General features: G+C 37.7%; 1 protein-coding gene across 4 annotated transcripts in view; it reads left to right on the forward strand.

Moving 5' to 3' along the window:
• Mid2 (midline 2) overlaps positions 1–23,881 on the forward strand; it is a 103,129-nt gene that overhangs the window by 61,588 nt on the left and 17,660 nt on the right. For all 4 annotated transcript variants that reach the window (XM_060375679.1, XM_060375677.1, XM_060375676.1 and 1 more), the window contains exons 4-6: positions 11,798–11,905; positions 13,711–13,859; positions 23,535–23,662. In XM_060375679.1, coding sequence (XP_060231662.1) covers positions 11,798–11,905; positions 13,711–13,859; positions 23,535–23,662 — 385 coding nt within the window. The remainder of the gene's footprint in view (positions 1–11,797; positions 11,906–13,710; positions 13,860–23,534; positions 23,663–23,881) is intronic.

Below are 23,881 nucleotides of genomic sequence, written 5' to 3' on the forward strand. Positions count from 1 at the left end.
GGATTTGGTCAAATGCTTTTTCATCATATAAGGAGATGATCATGTGTTATGTTTTTTTTTTCCCCTTCTCTTTATGTGGTGGATTACATTGATGGATTTCTCTGTATTGAACCACCCCTGCATGCCTGGGATGAAGCCTACTTGGTCATGTTGGACGATATCTTTTATTTGTTCTTGGATTCAGTTTGCAAGTGTTTTACTGAGTATTTTTTGTGTCAGTGTTTCTAAAAGAAATAGATCTGAAGTCTGAAGTTCTTCTTCTTCTTCTTCTTTTTTTTTTTTTTTTTTTTTTTTTTTTTGGTTAGGTCTTTGTGTGGTTTAAGTATCAAGGTGGCTGAATTTGGTATTCCTTCTGTTTCTGTTTTGTGGCATAGTTTGAAGAGTATTGGAGTTAGCTCTTCTTTGAAGGTATGCTAGAATTCTGCACTGAAAAGGCCCTTGGCTTTTTTTGTCAGGGAGAGTTTTGATGGCAGCTTCTATTTCCTTGGAGGATATAGAACTGCTTAATCTATTTACCTGGTCTTGGTTTAGCTTTAGTAAATGGAATCTATCAAAAAAATTGTCCATTTCATTTAGATTTTCAAATGTTTTGGCATATAGACTTTTTAAAAAGACATATTTTTTTATTATTTATACAGTATTCTTTCTGCATGTACACCTGCATGGAGAAGAGGGCACCAAATTTCATTGTAGATGGTTGTGAGCCACTATGTGGTTGCTGGGAATTAAACTCAGGACCTCTGGAAGAGCAACCAGTGCTCTTAACCTCTGAGTCATCTCTCCAGCGCAAATAGGCTTTTGTACTAAGATCTAATGATTGTTTGGATTTCCTCAATGTCTATCATTGTGTCCCCCCTTTCCTTTCAGGAATTTGCTGATTTGGATAGTTTCTCTCTGCCGTTTAGTTAGTTTGCTAAGGGTTTGTCTATCTTGTTGATTATGTCAAAGAACTAGCTCTTGGTTTCATTGATTCTTCGAATTGTTTTATTTGTTTCTAATTGATTGATTTTAGCCCCGAGTTTGATTATTTCCAATCGTCTACTCTTCTTGTGCGTGTCTGCTTCTTTTTTTTTCTCCCCTAGGGCTTTTAGGTGTGCCATTAAGTTGTTTGTATGAGATGTCTCAAACTTCTTTCTGAAGCACTTAGTGCTATGACCTTTCCTCTTAGCTCTGCTTTCATTGTGTCCCATAAGTTTGGGTATGTTGTGCCTTCATTTTCATTGAATTTTAGGAAGTCTCTAATTTCTTTTTTTTTTTTTTTAATTCTTCCATAATCCAGCTGTCATTGAGTAGAGAGGTGTTTAGTTTCCATGGATGTGTAGACATTTTGTTATTTCTGTTGTTGAGGTTTAGTTTTAGACCATGGTTATCTGTTAGGATACAAGGGATTTTTTCAATCTTCTTGAATCTGTTGAGGATTCCTTTGTGTCCAAATATATGGTCAATTTTGGAGAACATTCCCTTTGGTGCTGGGAAGAAGGTGTGCATTTTTTGGATTTGGGTGAAAGGTTCTGTAGACATCAATTAGTCCATTTTATTTAGGTCCTCTGTAAGTGTCATTATTTTCCTATTTAGCTTCTGTCTAGATGATCTGTCCCTCGGTGAGAGTGGAACGTTGACATCTCTCACTATTAAGGTGTTGGGATCAATGTGTGATTTGAGCTTTAATAGTGTTTTATTTACGAATGCAGGTGCTCTCGTATTTGGAACATAAATATTCAGGATTGTGATGTCCTCCTGGTGGATTTTTCCTTTGATGAGAATTAAGTACCCCTCCTCATTTTTTTTATTAATTTTGGTTGAAAGTCTATTTTATTAGACATTAGGATAGCTATTCCAGCTTGTTTTCTGTGTACATTTGTTTGAAAACCATTTTTCCAGCCTTTTACTTTGAGGTAGTGTTTATCTTTGTTACAGAGGTGTGTTTCTTTGATGCAGCAGAATGTTGGATCCTGTTTCTGAAACCATTCTGTTAATCTGTGTCTTTTTATTGGAAAGTTGAGTCTATTGGTGTTGATAGATAATAGTGACCAATGAATGTTAGTTCCTTCTATTGTGGAGTTGGTGGTGATTGTGTGTTTGTGTGCTTTTATTCTTTTGATTATTTGTTGTGAGATTGTCTGTGTTCTATGTTTTCTTGGGTGTAGTTGATTTCGTTATTAGAGTTTCCCTTCTACTATCTTCTGGAGGGCTGGGTTGCTGTGTAGTTATTGTTTAAGTTTAGTTTTGTCATGGAACATTTTGTTTTCTCCTACTATGTTAATTGAAAGTATTGCTAGGTATAGTAGTCTGGTTTGACATCTGTGTTCAGAGGTCTGCATGAAATCTGCCCAGACCCTTCTGGCTTTCATAGTTTCTGTTGAGAAGTCTGGTGTGATTCTGATAGATCTATCAGTATGTTACTTGGCCTTTTTCCCTTGCAGCTTTTAATATTTTTCTTTGTTCTGTAAATTTACTGTTTTGACTATTATGTGATGTGAGTAGTTTCTTTTCTGGTGTAGTCTACTTGGTGTTCTGTAAGCCTCTTGTATATTTAAAGACATCTATTTCTTTAGGTTGGGGAAGTTTTCTTCTATGATTTTCTTGAAAATATTTTCTGGACCTTGGAGCCTGAAATCTTCTTTTTTGTCTATTCCTATTATTGTTAGATTTTATCTTTTCATGGCTTTCTTGATTTCTTGGATGTTTTGTGTTTGGGACTTTTGCGATTTTACTTTTTCTTTGAGAGATGTATCAATTTCCACAATTGTATCTTCAGCACCCGAGATTCTCTCTTCCATCTCTTGTATTCTGTTGGTGATGCTTACCTTTGTGGTTCCTGATCTTTTCTCTAAGTTCTCCAGCTCCAGGGTTTTCTCTGTTTGTGTTTTCTTTATTGATTCTAATTCTGTTTTCTCGTCTTGCACCATTTCTTTCATGTGTTTAAATGTGGATTCCTAGCTTTCCAATCTTTCTATTTTTTATTCATTTCCTCTTTATGTGCCTCTAATAATTCGATAAGCATAGCTTTAATATCATTTTCCTGTGTTTCTAATGAATTAAAATATTCATTGATTTTGGCAGTTGCTGGTGAACCCATGATATCCTGAGTTTTGTTGGGTGTGTTCTTATGTCCGGCTCTAGCCTTCTGATGATCAGTAGCCTTTTTGTTCCCTGGATCCTGTACTGCAGACTGGGTCTGTCTGTCTCTCGAGTCTGGAGTGTTCTTCAGGAAGATGAAAGAGGTCAACTGGTTTGAGAGTGGGCGTTGGTGTTTCAGATGCAGCTAAGGGTGTAAAGTAGAAACTGCATGTGCACAAGTGCCGAGTGTGCATGGAGGTGTGCCTGCCTGGAGGGGTGAAGTGAATGAGAGAAGTGCAAATGCAGGTTGGGGTGCAGGTGCTATTTGCAGGCTCAGTGAGCATTTGCAGGTACCCTGAATGGCTCAGTGGCCCACGGGCCTGTCCCAGTATTATGCTCCATGGGCTCAGATCTGCCCGAGCTGCACCATCTTGGTTCCAGGAATTGTTTGGCTGAACTCCACTTGGAGACCCACAGAACAGGGGCTTAAATGTTGAGAATGATGTTGCAGAGATCCCTATGTTGCCCACAGCAGGTATGGTTCGGAGGGATCCGATGTCTGGCTGCAAGCATAGAGTGACCCGGATCTGGGGCTCTGTATGTACTCTCTAGCTGAAGTACTCACTCGCAGATGTGATTCGAAAGCACAGAGGGCCTACAAACTCATTTGCAAGCCTATGCAGTAAACTCAGAGAACCCACATTTTTCTACTCCCAGATTTGGGTCCTCTGTTTGGCTTTTAGAGTAAGGAGGCGCCCATATCTGTGGTTATGCACTCCCCGCCAGTTCTGCAGGGAAGCCAGCGAATGTGCAACCAAAAGTGCAATGGGTTGATAGTTCGCCACTCTCAGACCCCACTGAAGTCCTCGCAGGGGCCGGATCCAATCTGTCCCAGCTCAAAGATTGTACTCTCTAGCCTGGAAAGCCTCAAAGTCTCTGGCTTCAGCAACCCATCCACTCACCAGTTTTGGAGTTTTGAATCTTCTGCCCTTCAGAACCCGTGTGCACTGGTTGCCGCCATCTTGGAGTCCCTCCGTTTTTTTGGTTTTGTATTTGTTTGTTTTGTTTGTTTTTTGAGACCACACCTCATTGATGAACACGAAGCTTGCTGGTTTGGCTAGACTTATTGTTGGCTAGTGAGCTCCAGAGATGTCTGACTGTCCTTTCCCCACTGCATTGGGGTTTCAGGTGCTCATGGATACACCTGATTTTTGTGTATGTTAGGAATCCGAACTCTGGTCCTCATGCTTGTGCAACAAGCAATTTACCCATGGGACTATCTTCCAAACCCTGCATTGCTACTTCTCAACTTACTTCACTCCATTGCCCCTGCAATCTGATCTGCTTTGCCAGGCACATTCTCTCCTGTTCTTCCCTATAGCTTTACATAGTCTATTCATCTCATTCTCTGCCTGGGCTTCTCTTCGTTAAGCCAATTTCTCCATGCTCAACTATTGCTTATTCACCTAAGCCATATCAGCTACAGAAAACCTTTCATAATCTTCCTTGATTGTCTTTCTCCACTGGCAAAATTAGATACTTCCTGGTATGTTCTCATAGGGCTTTGCTATATTCAATTATATTACTTGAGTGTTCTTTAAATTATAATTAGTTGTATTCACACTTCTTTTTTTCTACTAAACATTAAGTGCCTGGGAGGTAGAAGCTGTGTTTTTCATCATTACAGTTTAGTACTTGTAAATGGCAGGCACTCATTGTTTGCTGAAACTAAAAGTTCTCCAAGTGATTCTTAATTCTGAAATTTTATAAATTTCTAAGTGGAAGGTGATGATTTCTTGGTTGACACTGGCTTGTTCCATGGGGGACATTGAGTTGGAAAAGCCAGAAAGCAGTCTGTATAATTTAGGATAATTTACCACTAAATAGGTATTGTTGCACCTGCACCAGCATTCTCAGTACCTTGTGAACTCCTGCACTGTGCTCTATAGGACTGATGATGTGAGGGGGGTATGGGTAAGGACCTTTCTCACAGAGGCTGGGGGAACTTTAAACATGAGAATAAAACAAAGCCCTGGAGAATGAGCACCTGAGAGATTTCCCCATTAAAATTGGCAAATGCATTTGTGATGGTTTGCTGATTGTCAGCTGAGAGGGTTTAGAAACATCAAGCTTCTGCGCATGCCTGGGAGGGATTATCTGAATTGGGTTCATTATGGTGGGAAGACCCATTTTAACTGTGAGAGGAATCTAGGTGCAGTCTTAGAATGAATAAAAAGCAGAAGGCCATTAAGCACTAGCAGTCATCATTTTTTGTTTCTGACTGTGCATGTGTAACTAGCTGTACATGATTCCCCCGCCATGATGTACACTCAACTGTGAGCCAAAGTAAGCTATTCCTCCCTTAACTTGCTTTTGTCATGTATATTGCATCAATAAGGAAAGTAGTTAATGCAACATCTCTGATGGGAGCTATGGTTCTCTCTAGCCCACTTACATTCCAATACAGCCTTCAAGCACTTGACAAAATAACTATTTCTATAAAAAAAAAAAGGCTTGTGACCTATGACATTTGTGAACACCCCATGTATTTGTTTTCTTGTGGTGACTATCAGTAAAAATCCTCTAGACAAATTTGTACAAATCTGTGAATTTGTACTAGGGAAGGGTGGACATTTGGCAAGAGTAGATCTTGCTTTACAATCAGTCTCAGAGCTGAGAAATTCTCAATAGCTGAGTGTTTGGTTAGCATGTATGAGGCCTTAGGTTTAATCCTCATTCCTTAAAAAAGAGGAGTGGTGTAAGGTTGGAAAAAATATGCAAATCATGTTTTTGCTGCAACTGAGAAGAAAGTAAAACAGCATGGAAGGATGAAGAAGAGTTGGGAACTTTCTAGGGCAGATACATTCCTAATACGTAATTTCTTTTAAAAAATTAGGCTGAGATCTTTTATCTTAAATATTAAAAACTGCTCCCTAAAGTTTTTTGAGGTGGGTGGATTCATACAAATAAGTTTTCAGAACTGCTCCAATGAGATCTTCAAGTAGGATAAATTTTTATACATAAAATTTGGTATAAATTTATATAAAACCATTTAGACAAGTCCACTAACGCAAAATAAAGCACAAAGTTAAAATAATCTACCAAAGACAAATGAGACTACCTGAGTTATTTTTGACTAAGGGTAAAAATGCAACTGAAATAACGTTCCTGTATATTCAAATAAAACTACAAGTAAAACATTGGGCTTTCAAATGCCTCCCAAGCAATTTGAGTTGTTTTATTCACATCATGGAGACAGATTTTCCCTGGAGTTTTTCCTGTTCAGAAAACATTTCAAGACCTTGCTCTTCTCAGATGCTTCTTGACATGGAAACATTTTATGTCATTGCATTAGCCATGATTTGGAATTTTGCCTCTTCAGCCAACTTTCTGCTCTACTAGTTGTACTTTTTTTTTTTTAAGTCTTTCCGACGCAATGTTTCCAAATCCTTTCCCATCCTTGCTCCTGCACATCAACCTAAATTTTCTTAACAAAACATATTTACTATGGCATGTTCTCTAAAGTTTGACTTCTTTGTATGTGTGTATGTATGTATGTATGTATATATCCTGGGCCAATTCTGTCAGCAAATGTTCTGTAAGTATTTATTTTGTACAAGGCCCTGTGCCAAGCACAGGGAAGGAATAAAGTAGTGGGAAAAAAATCTCTTTTCAAGGATCTTGTTGTTTAATTGAAGATTTTTGAGCAAAGAAAGTATATTAGTTATTTTTCTTGTTACTGTGACAAAATACCTGACAAAAGCAATTTAAGGAAAGAAGTGTTTGTTTTGATTGATGCTTTGAGGATACAGTCTATAGTAGGTGAGAAGGAATGGCAGCAGGAATGTGAACCAGCTGGTAATATTGTGTCAGCAGTCAAGAAGCAGAGACAGATGAATGCAGATGTTTGGCTCTCTCTCTTTTTTATTCAGTCTAAGACCCCAGAACATAGCATAGTGCTGCTCACACTCAGAGTGAGTTTCTCTTCCTTAGATAAGTCTTTCTGGAAACACCCCCATAGACACAATGAGAGCTGTGTTGCTTAGTTGATTCTAAACCAAATCATGTTGGCAATGAAGATTAACCATCATGAGGTGGTTTCTCATGCCTGGCTTGTCTTGTTCACATCAATAGCTTCCTTTAAGTTCTTTATTAGCCCCACCAAAGCAATGCTATTTCTTCTCCATTAAAAAAGTTAACTGAGGATATCCATCATCTTATTTTCCTTTCCCTCAAGAATATTTTGTAGAGAGTTGGCTCAGTGGTTAGGATAGCTTATTACTCTTTCAGAAGACTGGAGTTTAGTTCCTAAACATTCATGTCAAGCAGCTCGCAACCACCTGGGACTCTAGTTCCAGAGGGTCCTACATTCTCTTTTGGCCTGTATGGGTATTCTACCAAAGTGCACATACAGGCACAGTCACATGAACATACATGAAAATGAATAAATATTTATAAAAACAATATTTTCAAGAATATAATATTGTATAAAGAATAAAGTTGTTGACATGGTGTCACATTCAAACCTGATTGTTTGGTTTGAAATTCCTTCCTTTTTAAGTTTCAAATCTCCATCCCGTTCCTTTAATGTTTAGTACAAGACCCATCGTATTCTGTTATCTTTTCACTTGCTCACTGAGAGTGCTGTGTTTCCTTTCAGTTTTGTCTTTAGAGTTGGCATGACTCAATTGGTAATTAGCTTATGCTACCTTGATTGGTATTACACAAACATGCACGCATGCGTGCGCACGCGCGCACACACACACACACACACACAATCCTTCCTTCCTTATCTAGATTGATAATTGTTTGAAGACAAGACCTTAGCATACATAATGCATCTCACAAAAGATGCTTAATAAATGTTTGATGAAGGGAGCAAAGGAAAAGTTATGAGGCTGCAGGGCAAAAGGATGATTTTGGAAACAGAAAGCTTAGTTAAAATGACCTTTTCAAAAGTATGGTAAGAGTCACAAAGGACTCGATATATTGGCAACTTGACTCACATCCTCATTTCATTACTAGAGGAACTTTAGGGAGATCAAAATGACAATAGAGAAAGGCTTTGGGACTGTTGAGAATTACTTACATGGACTATGAGGGACAAGTTTGCTGTGAGACTGTTTCTAGTGATCTCAGATGCTACACTCATAAAGTCTTACCAGCATGACTGCCTGAACATGAACTGAATAAGAACAAAAGACATGCTAAAGTGGATGGGTGACAACTATGAGTCCTCAGCCCTACATAAAGAACTACAGAAAGCTAATTAAAGCTAACATTAGGAGAAACAGTCATCCGCAGGTAAGTGCACATCAAATGGTCAGCCCTGAAAATATACATACAGGTAACATTATAAAGACTGAGCAGATTGTATTGAAGATTATAGATACATATACATATGTGCATGTAACAACAATTAGTGAAAAAAGAGGTCATGAATTTGAAGGCAAGTAAGGAGGGAGTATATGGGAAAGATAGCATGGAAGAAAAGGAAGGGGAAATTATCTAATTATATTATAATATTAAAATAAATTAAAAAACCTTTTTTTTTTCAAAAAACGTTACTAACTCAAGTAGCTGTAATAACATTATTGACAAAAGACAGTAAATCAGAAATGGAGAGTAGACATGGAGGGAAGATGATAATTTCATCTTTAGATACATATACAGACTTTATATTAACACAGAGGAGCTATTTGAACATATCAAACAAGCAGTAAAAATTGCCCCTTTTGAAATTATCATTCAGCTCACTCCAACAGATACTGATATATGGGTACTATGTGCCTTTCACTATTCTGGAGATAAGCAAAACAAAATCTCTGCCTCCAGACTTCATATTTAAGTGGAGAAGACACTCTAATCCACTTTACAGTGATATAAAATAGTAATCAGCATCACAGAATTATGTAGAAGGTGTTATGTAAATTTAAGTAGGGGAATGACCAATTATATAGTTACCAGTGGGGGGAAAAAGTTAAAAAAGGGATGCTTACAGAGTTTGGCCTTGGAAGATAAATAGAAGTTTGCTCAATAAATGAGGACATGCCTTGCCAAATAAAAGGATAACCTCAGGAAAAAGTATAGGGCGTGCAAATTCATGGCGTTTTAGAGACACAATAAGTCTGAAATGATTAAAGAAAAAAGGATGTCAGAATAAAGATGGATAGTGCAAAAGTGATAATGATTATCAGAAACCAAAGATGGATGTTGTTATAGTGGGCTAGACAGGAAGGATGCATAAAAATATGCACTCTAGAGGTCATCCTCCTGGAACCGAACTACATCTCCATCATTCTTAATTGTGTAGGCTTGAACAAGTCACTCAGTCTCTCTGGGCTCATGTTTCCTTATCTGTCTAATGGAAATACTGATACCTGCCACAAGGGATTGTTTGGGGGATTGAAATATGATAAATATAAATAAATTACACTGGTGCCTAGTACACCATGAGTGTTCTGTAAAGGTTAGTCCAAGGACTAAATTAGAAGTAATGAAGTACCGTGCTGTTCTCTGCTATACCAGCAGCAGCCTAAAAAAGAAATTCTTATTGAGAAATGTCTGTTTCTAGGTCTCTAAGCAATGACCCTGCGAGAACTAGATAGATCTCTCATTGTCAAAGGAATGAGAGTTCCTTGAGATGGTATGATGTATACCCTGGAAAACTAGAAACAACTTAAGGAAAGGGAGAGTAGTCTGAGAAGAAATAAAAAGTGGACAAGGGCCAGAGGGAGTATTCATTTAGAATAAGTGAAAGCTGCCATTATTGTATTCCTCTGGAACGTGGTAATAAAGAAAAGTAATATTATCATTCAATGGCAAACATTTTAGTTAAATAAGAAACATAAAATTGGGGCTGGATAGATGGCTCAGTGGTAAAGAACACTAAATGTTCTAGCAGAGAACTTGGGTTCCATTCCCAGCTACCTCATATTGCTTCACAACCATGCCAAACTCCAGTTCTAGAGGAATTGTCATTCTCTTCTAACTTCTCAGGGCATCAGACACATGCGTTGTACACGTACATACATACATACCATACATACATACATAACCTGCAGGAAAAACACTCATGCATGTTAAACCTTTCTAAATCTTTAAAAAAGAAACATAAAATTATCCAGCAAGAACTGAGGAACTATGTTCAATTGATGGCTTCTCAGAAAGGAAGAGTCAGGTTTTTAAGGTGTGGCCTCTGGCAGGTTGACCATAATCCAGGGAAGGACATAGGGAACACAAATTGGACTCAAAGGGCTTTTTTTTTTTAAATTTCTGAAAAGAGGACAGGAAGTTGAGGAGGTGAGGCATGGATCTGAGAGAAATTAGGGGAAGTAATTAAAGGTGAATATGATCAAAATACGTTATATAGAATTCTAAAATAATTAATAAAAACTTTAAAAAATATCCAGTGGGGACCCTAAGGAGAAAGAAGATAACAGGGTCCAGTACGCTGTGTGTAAAGGAATCTTTTGAAGAGATAAAATGACTGAAAATACAACTCCTCCTCCCGAGCTAATACAGTACCTGTAGCTCCTTGAGTTTTGATGCTCTCAAGAAAACCACTGTCTAATTCCATCTTTCTAGAGCTCTAGTCAAGTGATCCTTGAATAGACTCATGGGATGACTGTGCTTCTCTGTGTCATTGCTCTATGTGCTGTGAAATGGAACTGAACCCCGTCTGCCAGCCCCTGTCAATGTCCCTCCTCAGCTAGCCCAGGGATTCATTTAACAGAGCTAAATTTGAAACATGGTTTTGCCCCTTGCTTAGCAATGTGATACGGAACAAGTTATTAAAATTTTCAGAGCCCCAGTTTCTGCATTTGTGAACTGAGAAAAATGGCTTCTGTATTAAAAACTTTTATAATTTAATACAGGAACTACTTCTGTGTGTAGTATTCGGCATGCAGTGCTTCAAAGATGTGAGCTCCTCGTCTCTTCTTTTTTCGTTATGCCTGGGAATCTCATGATTTCCTGCATTCATTTCAGCACCTCCTGGGGATTTTGTATCATCCAATATCTATAGAAGGAGAGAAGAGGAGATGAGGAAATCTGCCCATGGAAAGACAGTGAATAGTGGCTTTTTATTCAACTCCATCCTGACTCTGCAGCAGAGATATTTTGCTGTAGACTGTATCTCAAAATAGGAAACATATTTAGGTATTGGATAGAAATTTTTCTGTAAGCCAAGAAATATGAGTAAAATATTATGACAACTATGTGAAAAATATCTACACATATGTTTAATGTGAAAAATCTATCTGAACGTTCACATATTTAAAATCAGACAGGAACAAGGAAAACTGAAAATGCTGTAAGACAGTAGAAATATGTTGCTGCACTATAATCTTAGTATCATCGTGCGTGTGGAAGAGGCTCTTCTTTCTTTGGGATACATGAATCTTCTTGCCTTCTTTTCAAAGAACAGCAGGAGGACAGGGGGATGGAGTAAAGCGATTTTCACAGTGGGAATAACATGCCCCCATCTCATCTGTCCTTCTGCCCAGCCTTCCATTAACCATCATGACCTACCAGAGGCCTGGAGAGCTTCCTATCTGTGGTGCTTCAATGCCCTTGCATCATTAATATCATCATCTCTACTCTTCTTCTAGGAGTGGATCTTATCGAGGGAGGTATGGAAGAAGTTGTGCATGTTTAGCTGTCAGTCCGAACCTTTTAGAGCCAGCAGGGGACAAAAGCAATGATCACTGTATAATACTGTGGACTTTCTTGGCAGGTGAATACTGCTATGCATGAGGCAAAACTTATGGAAGAATGTGACGAGTTGGTAGAGATCATCCAGCAGAGGAAGCAAATGATTGCTGTCAAAATCAAAGAGACAAAGGTAAACCATGGTGCTTCAGTGAAGCCAAGGTGCAGTGACTTTTCCCAAAAGTCAGAGTTCATCCCTGATGATTGCAGTTTGAAATTGAATCATAAAACCAAAGGGAAATGTGGTCATGGGGAGAGGTAACATGAAATAATGTTTGGCCTTTGCTATGAGTCTGATAGAAAATGACAGCAGCTCTGAGTGATGTAAACATTTTCTATCTTGACCTGGATGTTGGTTAAATGTGTGCGTCCGTGCACACACCCACACCCACCCCCACACACACACATGCGCACATGTACTCATTCACTTAGAATTTGGGTGCTTTACGTTAGCATGTTTTGAGGTGTTTTTTTTTTTTTCATATATATGTATGTATGGGTGTTTTGCCTGGGTGTATGTCTCTGCACCACGTGCATGCAGTACCCTTAGAGGCCAGAAGAGGCCATTAGATCCCTTGGAACTAGAGTTAAACCCAGTTGTGAGCTGGCACGTGGGCAATAAGAATTGAACCCAGGTCCTGTGGAAGAGTTATCATTGCTCTTAACCACTGAACCATCTCTCTAGGCTCTCCTTCTCCCCCATATTTTAAAAACAAATAATGCTAGAAATATGGGTCTAGCTTATAGAATAAATGTGACTGACATCTTGACTGCTTAGGACTTACGAAAAGTGTTGGGAAACTATTGTTATTCTGTGAAAGGATGCAATCTGGTATGGTAGAGGTGTGCATGGTACATCAGAACATGACAGTGAAGCAAGGACCACTTGGAGCCATACAGTTATTTCTGGTAAGAGTTATGGAAGATGTAAACCAGCTAGTGATAGAACACATGGAAAGGAAAAGTATAATAATTGCCAGAGAGAAAAATTGTTTCATTCAACTTATTAGATATAATCGATGAAAGAGAGAAAGAAGAGTCAAAGAACCATAGATCTTTCTTTCTTTCTTTCTTTCTTTCTTTCTTTCTTTCTTTCTTTCTTTCTTTCTTTCTTGTTTTTGTTTTTTCAAGACAGTGTTTCTTTGTAACAGCCCTTGCTGTACCTAGAACTCACTTTGTAGACCAGGCTGGCCTCGAACTCATAAAAACCTGTGTGCCTCTGCCTTTGAAGTGCTGGGATTAAAGGCATGCTTCACCATGCCCAGCTGAATTACAGATTTCTAAGCAGGGTACTGAAGAGTAAGGGTCAAAGAGGTCAGGTGGAAGTCTCCGTGTACATTTTTAGGTTTGTGGACCTGCTGGTAAATGATAGTGATTATCAACCCATGCTGTGGGTACAATGTGAAAAATTGCAAGTACCTCATTTGATGACCAATACTTTGTGCCATGCTGGGTGGTTTCAGCTAACATGAACTGAAGTTTCCAAGAATACATTGTGGTAGGTATAGAGAAATATGTATATGTAAGTGCAGCTACTCATAAATAAAAATGAGATACTTTTGTTAAATGTGTACAAAAATATATTACCGATAAAATATAAACAATGGTGATCTCTAGGTGGTAGAATTGCTCTTTACATTTGTATTTTAAATTTTCTATAATTAGCATGCTGTGATTTTTATAATCAAAACAATGTTATTAATACAAAGAGGATGTAGATAACAGTATATGGCTGAGTACAATGGGAGTGATCAAGTTATAGATTGGACATGAGCCTTAGCAGCCAGGGTGCGAAGGTGAACAGTTGGCGCAGGGGTCATTGGATTAATAACCCTTATATTTAGAATCTCTGTTGCAGATCTCCTTCATTTTGTTTTATTGTTTTAAATTAAGCACGGTATGTTTTCTCTCATCTTTTCTCTTACCGATTCTTTTAAGGTTATGAAACTGAGAAAGTTGGCACAGCAGGTTGCTAACTGCCGCCAATGTCTTGAACGATCAACAGTTCTCATCAACCAAGCTGAGCATATCCTAAAAGAAAATGACCAAGCACGGTTCCTGCAGTCTGCAAAAAATATTGCTGAGAGGTATGTATGCTCCTTATGTTCTTTTGAAATGACTGCTCTTGTGAAAAGGGGGTGGCATTAAGTTCCTTAATTCTCTCCAGGCATTGTGTAGTAGCTGCCACCTGAAGAGTTTTACCAGCTAGGTAATTATTGAGACTTGGTGATAAATTACCCTGCAGATTTCTGGATCCTTTTTCTCTGTCTTTGCTGCCCACCAGCTCTTTTAATGCATAACCAAGTATAGAGCTGCCTCCTGCCTTTAGCTTCTTGCTAGGTCTTGAGCAATCTGTGATAGTTGTGGTGTGTGGGAAGAGAAACCCAGGGTTAAAGTGATAGGATGTGCCTTTTCTAAGCCTAGCATGCTTAGTTTGTTTTTTTGTTTTTTTTTTTAATCAAAGTGACCCCTACTCTCTTGCCTCCAATTCCTCTCATATCCAACACAGTAATTTTTCCTCCCTACTTCATGTGATTTTTATTACCAGATCCATTGAGTTCATTTATTGCTGTTTGTATGTGCATGTGTGTATATATAGTTTTTGTTTTTTAAGCTTGGGTTTTTCTTGCATGAATTCCTTAGAGAATTATTTGGCTTTTATTTAATCACTTGGTGCTTGGAAAGTTAATATCATGAACCTTGTTCCAGTATATCAGAGAACTTATGGGTTATTAATAGTCTATTTATTGGCCCAGAATCTATGCTCTAAAGTAAATCATTGTCCAGCATAGCCACCAATTCTTCAAAGGGCTACAGTAGACCATTAGTCCATCTTCTTTACACATTTTCTTCTCATTCATTACAGACTTTGGTTTTTAAGCTCACAATCTTCTTCCTACTGGTATGTCATCATTCTAGGTGGATTCACTTAGACAGCTAACCCACGTCATACTCCTACCACCTAGTCATCCACCTTCTCTAATATCTTCTCCAGAGATTCCCAAGTCACATCCACTTCATTCACTCAGTCGTGGACCACACCTCATCAATACCACTCAAAATCACACAATCATAAACTAAAAGCATCACAATTTCTAACCACAACCTCTTTTTAATTCAAATATATTTTTCTTCACTTTATTGAGATCTCTAAATCTTGAGTCATAGACTTTCCTCTTTCCTACCAGTGACCTAGCTCTACTTTGTTCTAAGTTTATTTTGGCTTTGTGATTTGTCACTCCAGCTACTCTCTTTTCCAATCCCCTTTCCCATTGCCCTTTACATAATCAGACTGACAAAATCCTAAACCTGAACCAGTTCAACTATTCCCACCTTTTCCACATCTGTATGGTAAAAAAAAAAAAAAAAAAAAAAAAAAAAAAAATCATACAACCAACGATACATCACAGTAATTCGTGCACAGTACTGACCTGAAATCTTTCTGTGTCCCTATGATCAGTGTTCTTATCAACCTCTGTCCACAATGCTATTTTAAATCTTTTGTACTCACCTTAAATGTTAGTTCTGCCATGTTTATATCCATGCTTACTAAATTGTATAGATAATGGTTAAGTATAAAATGATAATGTTTAACTTCTCATATCAAGTTTCTAGACATAGTTAGGTCCACATCCATTACTTTCACCTTCCTTCTGGTTATAATAAGAGTTGCCCCCTTATTTGTGATTTGGCTGCACGCATCCTTATTTCTCTATCTTCGGTTTTTCATAGAGTTGTTGGTTTCACATCTACTTTTAATCCCACTCATGGCTCTATAGCCTAAAAACAAAATAAAAACCCTATGATTTTCTTCTACCTCATATTCCTTCTAGTTACCATCGTATTTCCTGTCTGCTTTCTTCCTTTCTTTCTCTCTTTCTTTCTTTTGTGCTTGCAGAAAACTGCTTTCATCACTCCTTACATTCATTAAGTGTTATACCTTGTTTATGTAAAAGTGACACTTTGTACATAGTTAGAATGTAAAATATAGCAAAATCATATTGACAGAAACAGCACTCTTCTATTATCCAGTTTCTGCTCTCCAATAATGATGATTTATAATAACAATAACAACTTATTTTCTGTTGGGCACATATTTTACCCCTTTATTAGTATTAATACAAAGACCCCTTACAAAATTTTTATAAGGCAGATATTAATATTTTCCAATTTTACAAATGAGACCACAAGGTTTAGTGAGTTTATGTAACTTGCCTAAAATCACCAAACTAGCAGAGGCAGGGTTCAAATCTAAGGAATATTGTGCATTTTGGGAACAATGCCAAGCAATTGAAATTCTATTAGGTATTTCTATTGATATAAAATTGACATGATATTTTAGATATTAACTTCTGAAAATCTTGCAATATTGTCAGTAACTATTTTGTCAAAAATGTTATCTTGCTTTCTGATTATTTTAAGACTGCAATTATATGTGTATTAATCGGCTTGAAGCTATCCTGTAGTGTATCTCTCAACCCTCATTAGAGAATTTTATTGATCCTTGTTTCTTTCTTTTTATTATTATTATTATTATTATTAATTGCACTTTATTAATTTTGTATCCCCCCATAAGCCCCTCCCACCTCCCCTCCCGATCCCACCCTTCCCTCCCTTTCTGCATGCATGCCCCTCCCCAAGTCCACTGATAGGGGAGGTCTTCCTCTCCTTCTTTCTGATCTTAGACAATCAGTTCTCATCAGAAGTGGTTGCATTGTCATCTTCTGTGGCCTGGTAAGGCTGCTCCCCTCTCAGGGGGAGGTGATCAAAGAGCAGGCCAATCAGATTATGTCAGAGGCAGTCCCTCTTCCCATTACTAGGTGACCCACTTGGACACTGAACTGCCCTGGGCTACATCTGTGCAGGGGTTCTAGGTTATCTCCATGAATAGTCCTTGGTTGGAGTATGAATCTCTGGGAAGTTCCTTGTGTTCAAATTGTCTTGTTCTGTTGCTCTCCTTGTGGAGTTCCTGTCCTCTCCAGCTCTTGCTATTTCCCACTTCTTACATAAAATTCCATTCACTCTGCCCGACAGTTGGCCATCAGGCTCAGCATCTGCTTCGATAGTCTGCAGGGCAGAGGCTTTCAGAAGCCCTCTGTGGCAGGTTCCTAGGTTGTTTCCTGTTTTCTTCTTCTGGCTTTCAGAGGCCCTCTGTAGCAGGTTCCTAGGTTGTTTCCTGTTTTCTTCTTCTTCTGATGTCCATCCTCTTTGCCTTTCAGGATGGGGATTGAGCATTTTAGTTAGGGTCCTCTCTTTTGCTTAGTTTGTTTAGATGTACCGATTTTAGTGGGTTTATCCTATGTTGTATGTTTATATGAGTGAGTATATACCCTTGACCCTTGTTTCTTTCTTAACATTCTGTTATTATTTTGTACATATAAACTGTTTGCTTATTTTTAAGAAGTCTTGCATTATTTTGTTTTTCTCCAAGTTTCTTCCTCCGTTGTGCGCACTTAGATTCATAAATATGCCACCTTTAAAAAAAATTTAGGGGAGAAGTTGTTGATAAATGAAAATTAATTTATTACCAGTTTAGCCAAACCATAAAAATATTTCTAGTTTCTTTCAGGCCATTCTATTTCAGTCTTACAATGTTATAGAAAAGATGAAACAGAAGTCAGGAAATACACATTAAGTTAAAATATCACATTTCTCCTCTGATTGGGACCAGCGCTTAAGCCTTTCACTAGCCCCAGCATGGGATTCCTGGGGAAATGATAATTCTTGGAGACTCCTTATTTCAGTCCTCTGATAGCCGAAGGGAAAGGCACAAGTGTCTGTATAACATCTCCTCTCCTGCCAGGCCCGTTACATTACTTTCTGTACTTCCTTGAATACTATGAATACCCAGTAAACTTTTGACTTTCTTTAAATTTCAGCACTCACTAAAAGGTGCTGGGAAGCTGTGAGGGGGTGGGGGTAATTTGTTGCTTGGTGAACTTCACTGTAGGATTATAAAACCGAGTGCCACTTTTTTATTGTGGGATCTCAACTGTCAGTACTGTAGGTGTTTTATTTTGAGTCCATTTTCCTTAGCAGGAATCCTGTAACCTCCTGTTTATGGTGCAGGGGATGGGTGTGTCTGTGTGTGTGCAGGGAGAGGAAGGACAGGCTTATAAGTCCTGCTGTCAGCATTCTAGGAGCCAGAGCAGGGAAGGAGACTGCAACTTTCTTGTTTTTTTTTTTTTTTTTTTTTTTTTTTTTTTTTTAATGTCAAAACTCTGCCGAAGTCAACCTCACATCTCCTGCCAGGTTCAGGAAAGATCAGACTGTTTGAGTGGATCTGGAGCTCTAGCTAGTATTCATGAAGACTTTCAAGCTGTTACTAAATCAGCTTGATGTTGTGGGCTTCCTAGTCCAGCTTTCTCTGGTCTGTTGTTAGTTACTGCACATCTGTCCTTTTCTACTTCCAAACATTTGTTGACAGTCTCTTAGTTGTTGGCATATATTTGTTTCATTCTTTTTGTCTTTGTGGGTTTAGATAAGTTTTTATTCTTTTTCCTTTCCATGGGGTTTTAGGAAAGCAGAGGTGAAATATATATATTTAAAGCACTATATTTAACTGTCCTTACTCTGCAGGCCTTTGAAATGTTGTCTCCCATCTTCACGTTATTGAAAGTGTTCTTTTCAAGGTCACCAAAAGAAGACCTTGTTGCTAAATATTAAAGATGCTCTTTTTTTTTATCTATCCCTTTCATCTCATTGGTATCTCAGTAGCATATGTCCCTACTGACCACTTTTACTTGCAATCTCCCTGTTCTGTCTCATGAAAAGTTCCATTACCTGTCTGCTTTACTTTGATCTCTCTCCTCTCCCTCTCCCTCTCTCTATCTCTGTCTCTCTCTCCTTCCCTCCTTCTCCTCTCTTTCTTTTTGCCATTGAGAGCAGCTCTTCTTTGATCTATTTCCTTAATGATACCGTTCTTCCTGATTCAGTATTAGGAAAGTCTCTTCTCTCCCCACACAGTTTTCCTTACATATCCATTAGCTATTAAGGCTTCAGTTACGATTTAATTGCAATCAACTACTGTCTTGATGATTCCCAAATCGCTATGTCAGTCTTTTCATGGGCTCAAGTGCATGGAAAAAATAGCTATCTAAGTGATACCACTTGAGAATCACCCTACCCAATAAAAGCATCTTTTTCTATGCTCTCCTACAGAATCTGAAATTTATCCCCATCCTTATTCATTGTATTGTATTAAGGTACTATCACTTCATATAAAATGAAATTTTAGCTGAGAAAGATATGCCCCTTCAACACTTTCAATATGTGATGATCAAGGCTTTGAAAAATTGTAATGAGGTGAGTATATAAACATAGAAACACAGACCACAGGAAAGTCCAATACCCACTATTGTCACTTTTTAAACATTCTTAATCTTGTAGACACCACTAACATTTAGAAATATGGTATTGTAACACACATACGAATTTCCCTATACTCTATTATAGCTTATATTCAAAATAATATATCACAGAGTTTCTTCCATATCATTGAAAAACTTTACTTTTGATAGCTTATAAAATTTCTTACACATATGAGAATATATGTTATACATATGAGAATATCTGTTATATATATGAGAACATATATGTTTTATATGGGTACATATATCATATAATCATATATTCTCATATATTATATGCATATATATATGCGTATACACACGCTCACAGAAACAGCACACACACAGATGACATTCTGCTTTTTTTTTCTTCTCTTGGGGCATTCAGGCACAGTCTTGAAGGAATGAAACAGGTTAGCAGGATCTCAGTGTGTGTGACAGGGAGACTCTGAGATGGTTGTCAGTGAAATAGTATCCTTTTATTAGGGAGAATAAGGGCTATATAAACCTTGAGGAGGTAGGTAAGGGTTTTCAGGGTGTATGTACATCATTGGCTGGGGATGAGGTACAAGGGATCGCTTCATTTGCATGGAGAAGAATTCCAAGCGCTAGCTAGAAGTGTCCTTATGAGGAAATAGGAAGATTTAACCTGAAACCTGGCCACCAGGTTATATGACGACCACAAGGGTGGCAGAGGTAGGGGTTGCTAGGCTACACACACCAGAGCATGCAGTCCCAGAACAGGGAGGGATCAATCCTTACTCCTGCTGGTCTCAAGATGAGATTTTCAGGGCTTGGACATATCTTGAGCTTACTTTTACTATGAGTTGGCTGCCTTGGTCAAAGAGCTCATGTACCACACATAAATCAATACTTAATTCAGTCTCCAGTGTTGAAGAATTAGGTTACATATGGTATGTCAACTGCATTTATAGTTATCATTACATGCATCTCAGTTATTTGCTTGGTAAGAATTTCATGAAGTGGGCCAATGAGATGGTTTGGTAGTTAAGAACACTTGGTGTGTAATCATGAAGGCTGGCATTCAGATTCCACCACCCACACAAGCTAAGTGTTGTGCCTGTAACTGCAAATCTGAAGTATATAGAGACAGGAAGATTTCTGGAATTGTCTGGCTTCCAGTAAACATGAAAAAAAAATGAGCTCCAGGTTTTGACTGACCTAGAACACCCTTTGTAGTCCAAGATGGCCTCAAACTTTTGGAAATCCTTCTGCTGCTATCTCTTGAGTTCTAGGCTTACAGTTATGCACCACCACACCTGGCTTGTTTTCATGTTGTTGTTGTTTAATGTTTACATTTATTTATTATTCATTCATTTATTTATGTCTCTCTTTGGGTATATGTGTGGACTCACATTTGTGAGGTCAGAAGACAACTTATGGGAGTCAATTATCTTCTTTCACAGTGAGAGGTCTGGAGATTAAATTCAGGTAGTGGGACTTGGTAACAATCACCATTACCTGCTGACCATACTACTGGTGCCATTGTTTTCATGTTTTTTAAATCAGATTGATTTTCTTCAGGTGTGTGTGTGTGTGTGTGTGTGTGTGTGTGTGTGTGTGTGTTTGTGTGTGTGGGTATGGGGGGTGTGCGTGTGCTTGTACATGCAGTCAATTAGAGGATTCACCCCAGAAATTTTTGACTGCTTAATAAATCCTCTACTCCCCTTTCAGTTTTCTTTACACTCTTATTCCTGTCAGAGACACTGAGACTCTAGAAAGAGACAAAGCAATATGATGTCACTTGTAGCAGCCCAAGGAGTATTTTTCAGAGCGCTCCACTCAAGTGAAGCCAGGAGTTTTGACTGGAAACAGAATTTCAGATGGACTCAGTATGAAGCAGAATTGGAATTTATTAGGAAAAGAGTTTGACATGGATTTTAACATGGGTGTAAATAAAAAGAAAGGTGCTTGGGAAAAGGATATGACACATCCAAAAGCATGAGTGTAAGCTTCTAAAGAGAGAATCCCCCTTGAATGCCTTAACAGTAACTGAATATAAGATTTTAGAGGCTTTTGAACTTATATAGCTCAAGGTGTTTCAAAGGGAACACCCCCTCCTCTGTCTCTGTTTCTCTTTTTGATAAAGAAAATAATGGAATGGTTCTATAGGAGCCTTGAGTAAGATTTCAATATGATAAGGTAAAACCAGGGGTCCACAGGTTGCCCAGGGGTGTTAAGACATGCCTTTTACTGTAAATGTGGTATTTATTGTGAGATTCCTTAACAGTTGAAAGGCTTATAGCAGAAATCCCCATAATTTCCCTGTCCTCCTATCCTGCCTCATTACTACTTCACTTACTGCTTATTCCTAGGTAATTTAAAACATCTGATTGACTTCTTCCATTACAGCTTTAAAAGTGTTCTTGAAACATAAATTTAAGCATATTATTCCTTTGCCTAAATTGCTCCAATGGGTCTTATTTTTCTTAGGTTAAAGGTTTAAGTTAAAAACATAGCATATAATATTCTACACAATTTTGCTTCATTCCCTACCTTTTAAGCAAGAGGGAACATATTTACTCTTTGTTAAGTGTTCATCATGTAGGTCATGACTTAAAAGTAACTTCCAACCAGGCACAGTAGTGCATGACTTTAATCCCAGCACTTGAGAGGCAAAGGTAGGTGAAGCTCTGAGTTTGAGGACATGCTGGTCTACAAAGCAAGTTCCAGGAGAGCTGGGACTTCACACAGAAACCCTCTCTCAAAACAAAACAAAACAAAAACCCCTGTGTATATTAAGGTGATGCTGGAAGTGGATCACAAGTATAAGGCTATCTTCAGGTATATAGGCAGGTGAAGGCCACTCTAAAGTACACCAGAATGTTTTTAAAAATAAACAAAATGAAATGAAACAAAACCAAAAATAAACCCCGAACAATTGTATTAAATTAATCTCTTATTTATTTATACTGTTATGCAATGTATTCCTGAAACATTTACATTTCCAGAAATATGCAGCAGAGTGTATGTTTTTGCTCAATACCTCATTACCTTACAAATGGCTCAGTATAAAAATTTATGTTCTGATTTTACTCTACTCCATGCCTCTTATGCCACTAGAACCTGCATAGTGTCTCCAAAGTAATGTTTCCTTCCATCTTGCCATCTGTAAACACAAGGAGCTTAATTGGCTGTTATTCAGAAGGTCTGATACAGGACTGACACCTGAATATTTTTGTAAAACCATCCCCAGATAAGTCTGATTAATCATGGGATCATAAGAATTGCTGACATATAAAAATGTACACTTAGAAATAACATACATGGTTATGGAAACACAGCTTAGAATCAGACAAACGTGGCTTCAATTAAATTTTGACTTTTACTATTGTGTCTGATCTTGGCAGCTTACTTAGCTTTTAAATGTGCATGCTTCCTCACTTACAAAATGGAAATAACTTCTACTACATAACATTGTGGCAAAGAGAACATTAGATGATTTATGTAAATTTTCATTTCCATGCACAGTGCCTTATATATACTAAGCATTCCATAAACATTAGCATCATGTTGTTGTTGTAAGTCATTCAGTTACTCATTCAACATATGTTTATTCACTATGTGCTCAGCGTTGTTTTAGGAACCATAGAAGAAGATATAAGAGGCAAACAGGGAACTTTATTGCTGTGTCTCTTAAAGTTATTTAGAAAGGTGAGCATGAGAATGTAACTTAGTTGGCAGGGTGTTTGCCTAGCATGGGTTGAATCCACAGCATCTCCTAAATGGAACATGGTGCCACATGTTCATCTTTTTGACCCTCAGAAGATAGAAGCAGTAGAATCAGGATTTCAAGGTTATCCTTGGCTGTGTAGCAAGTTCAAGGCTATCCTGGAATACATGAAATCCTATTTCAAATAAATAAATAAGCACACCAATGGGAAAGAAACAATTAGTTGGGGACATAAAATTATCACAATATCATGAAATTAGAGAATAATTCAATGAAATATAAATATTATAAAAGATCAAAGAATGAATAGTATTAATGGGGAGACATTAACCCAGCACCCTGGTTTGTTAGTTAGCATGAAAAAAGAGACATAGAAAATCAGTCTTAAACTGCTCTTACCAAGCCAGCAGAGGTCTACTTTGATGCTGCCTGACAGATGGAAAATGATGCAGAAGGGAAAAAATCCTGTATTTACTTCTCAAAATTAAGACAGGATGGGGGAGTGTGTTTGAGGGGTGAACATATGTGTATAAATATGGTATGACTCTTAATTAGTTCCTTACGATTAAAATTGAAACTGTTTCTGTTGGAAAGGCAGAGATATGATATTTTCACTTACAAATGATTTATTTATACCTCGTTAAGCCAGAAATCAAACAGGAGATGAAGGTGGCAAGCCTATTTTGATGTATAATGATGTATTTTTTTTTTCTTTTCAGGGTCACTATGGCAACTGCATCTTCTCAAGTTCTGATTCCAGACATCAATTTTAATGATGCCTTTGAAAACTTTGCTTTAGATTTTTCTAGAGAAAAGAAACTTTTGGAGGGGCTAGACTATTTAACAGGTGTGGAAGTACTTTTTATTCCTTCCAATTTTATTTATTTATTTATCCTTCTGTACCCTTTTTTATCTAAATGAAACGATTTACAATAAGAATTTTTAATAAGTCTTTACAGAGCACATGTAACTTTTTAGACAAGATCAGTTATGTTCAAGATGGTATGTTCAAGATGGTAGACCACATGTATCTTTAGAAACAATATATTTTACTTCATGTTACATA

Source organism: Meriones unguiculatus, chromosome X, assembly GCF_030254825.1.
Source record: "Meriones unguiculatus strain TT.TT164.6M chromosome X, Bangor_MerUng_6.1, whole genome shotgun sequence".
NCBI classification, from domain to species: Eukaryota; Metazoa; Chordata; class Mammalia; order Rodentia; family Muridae; genus Meriones; species Meriones unguiculatus.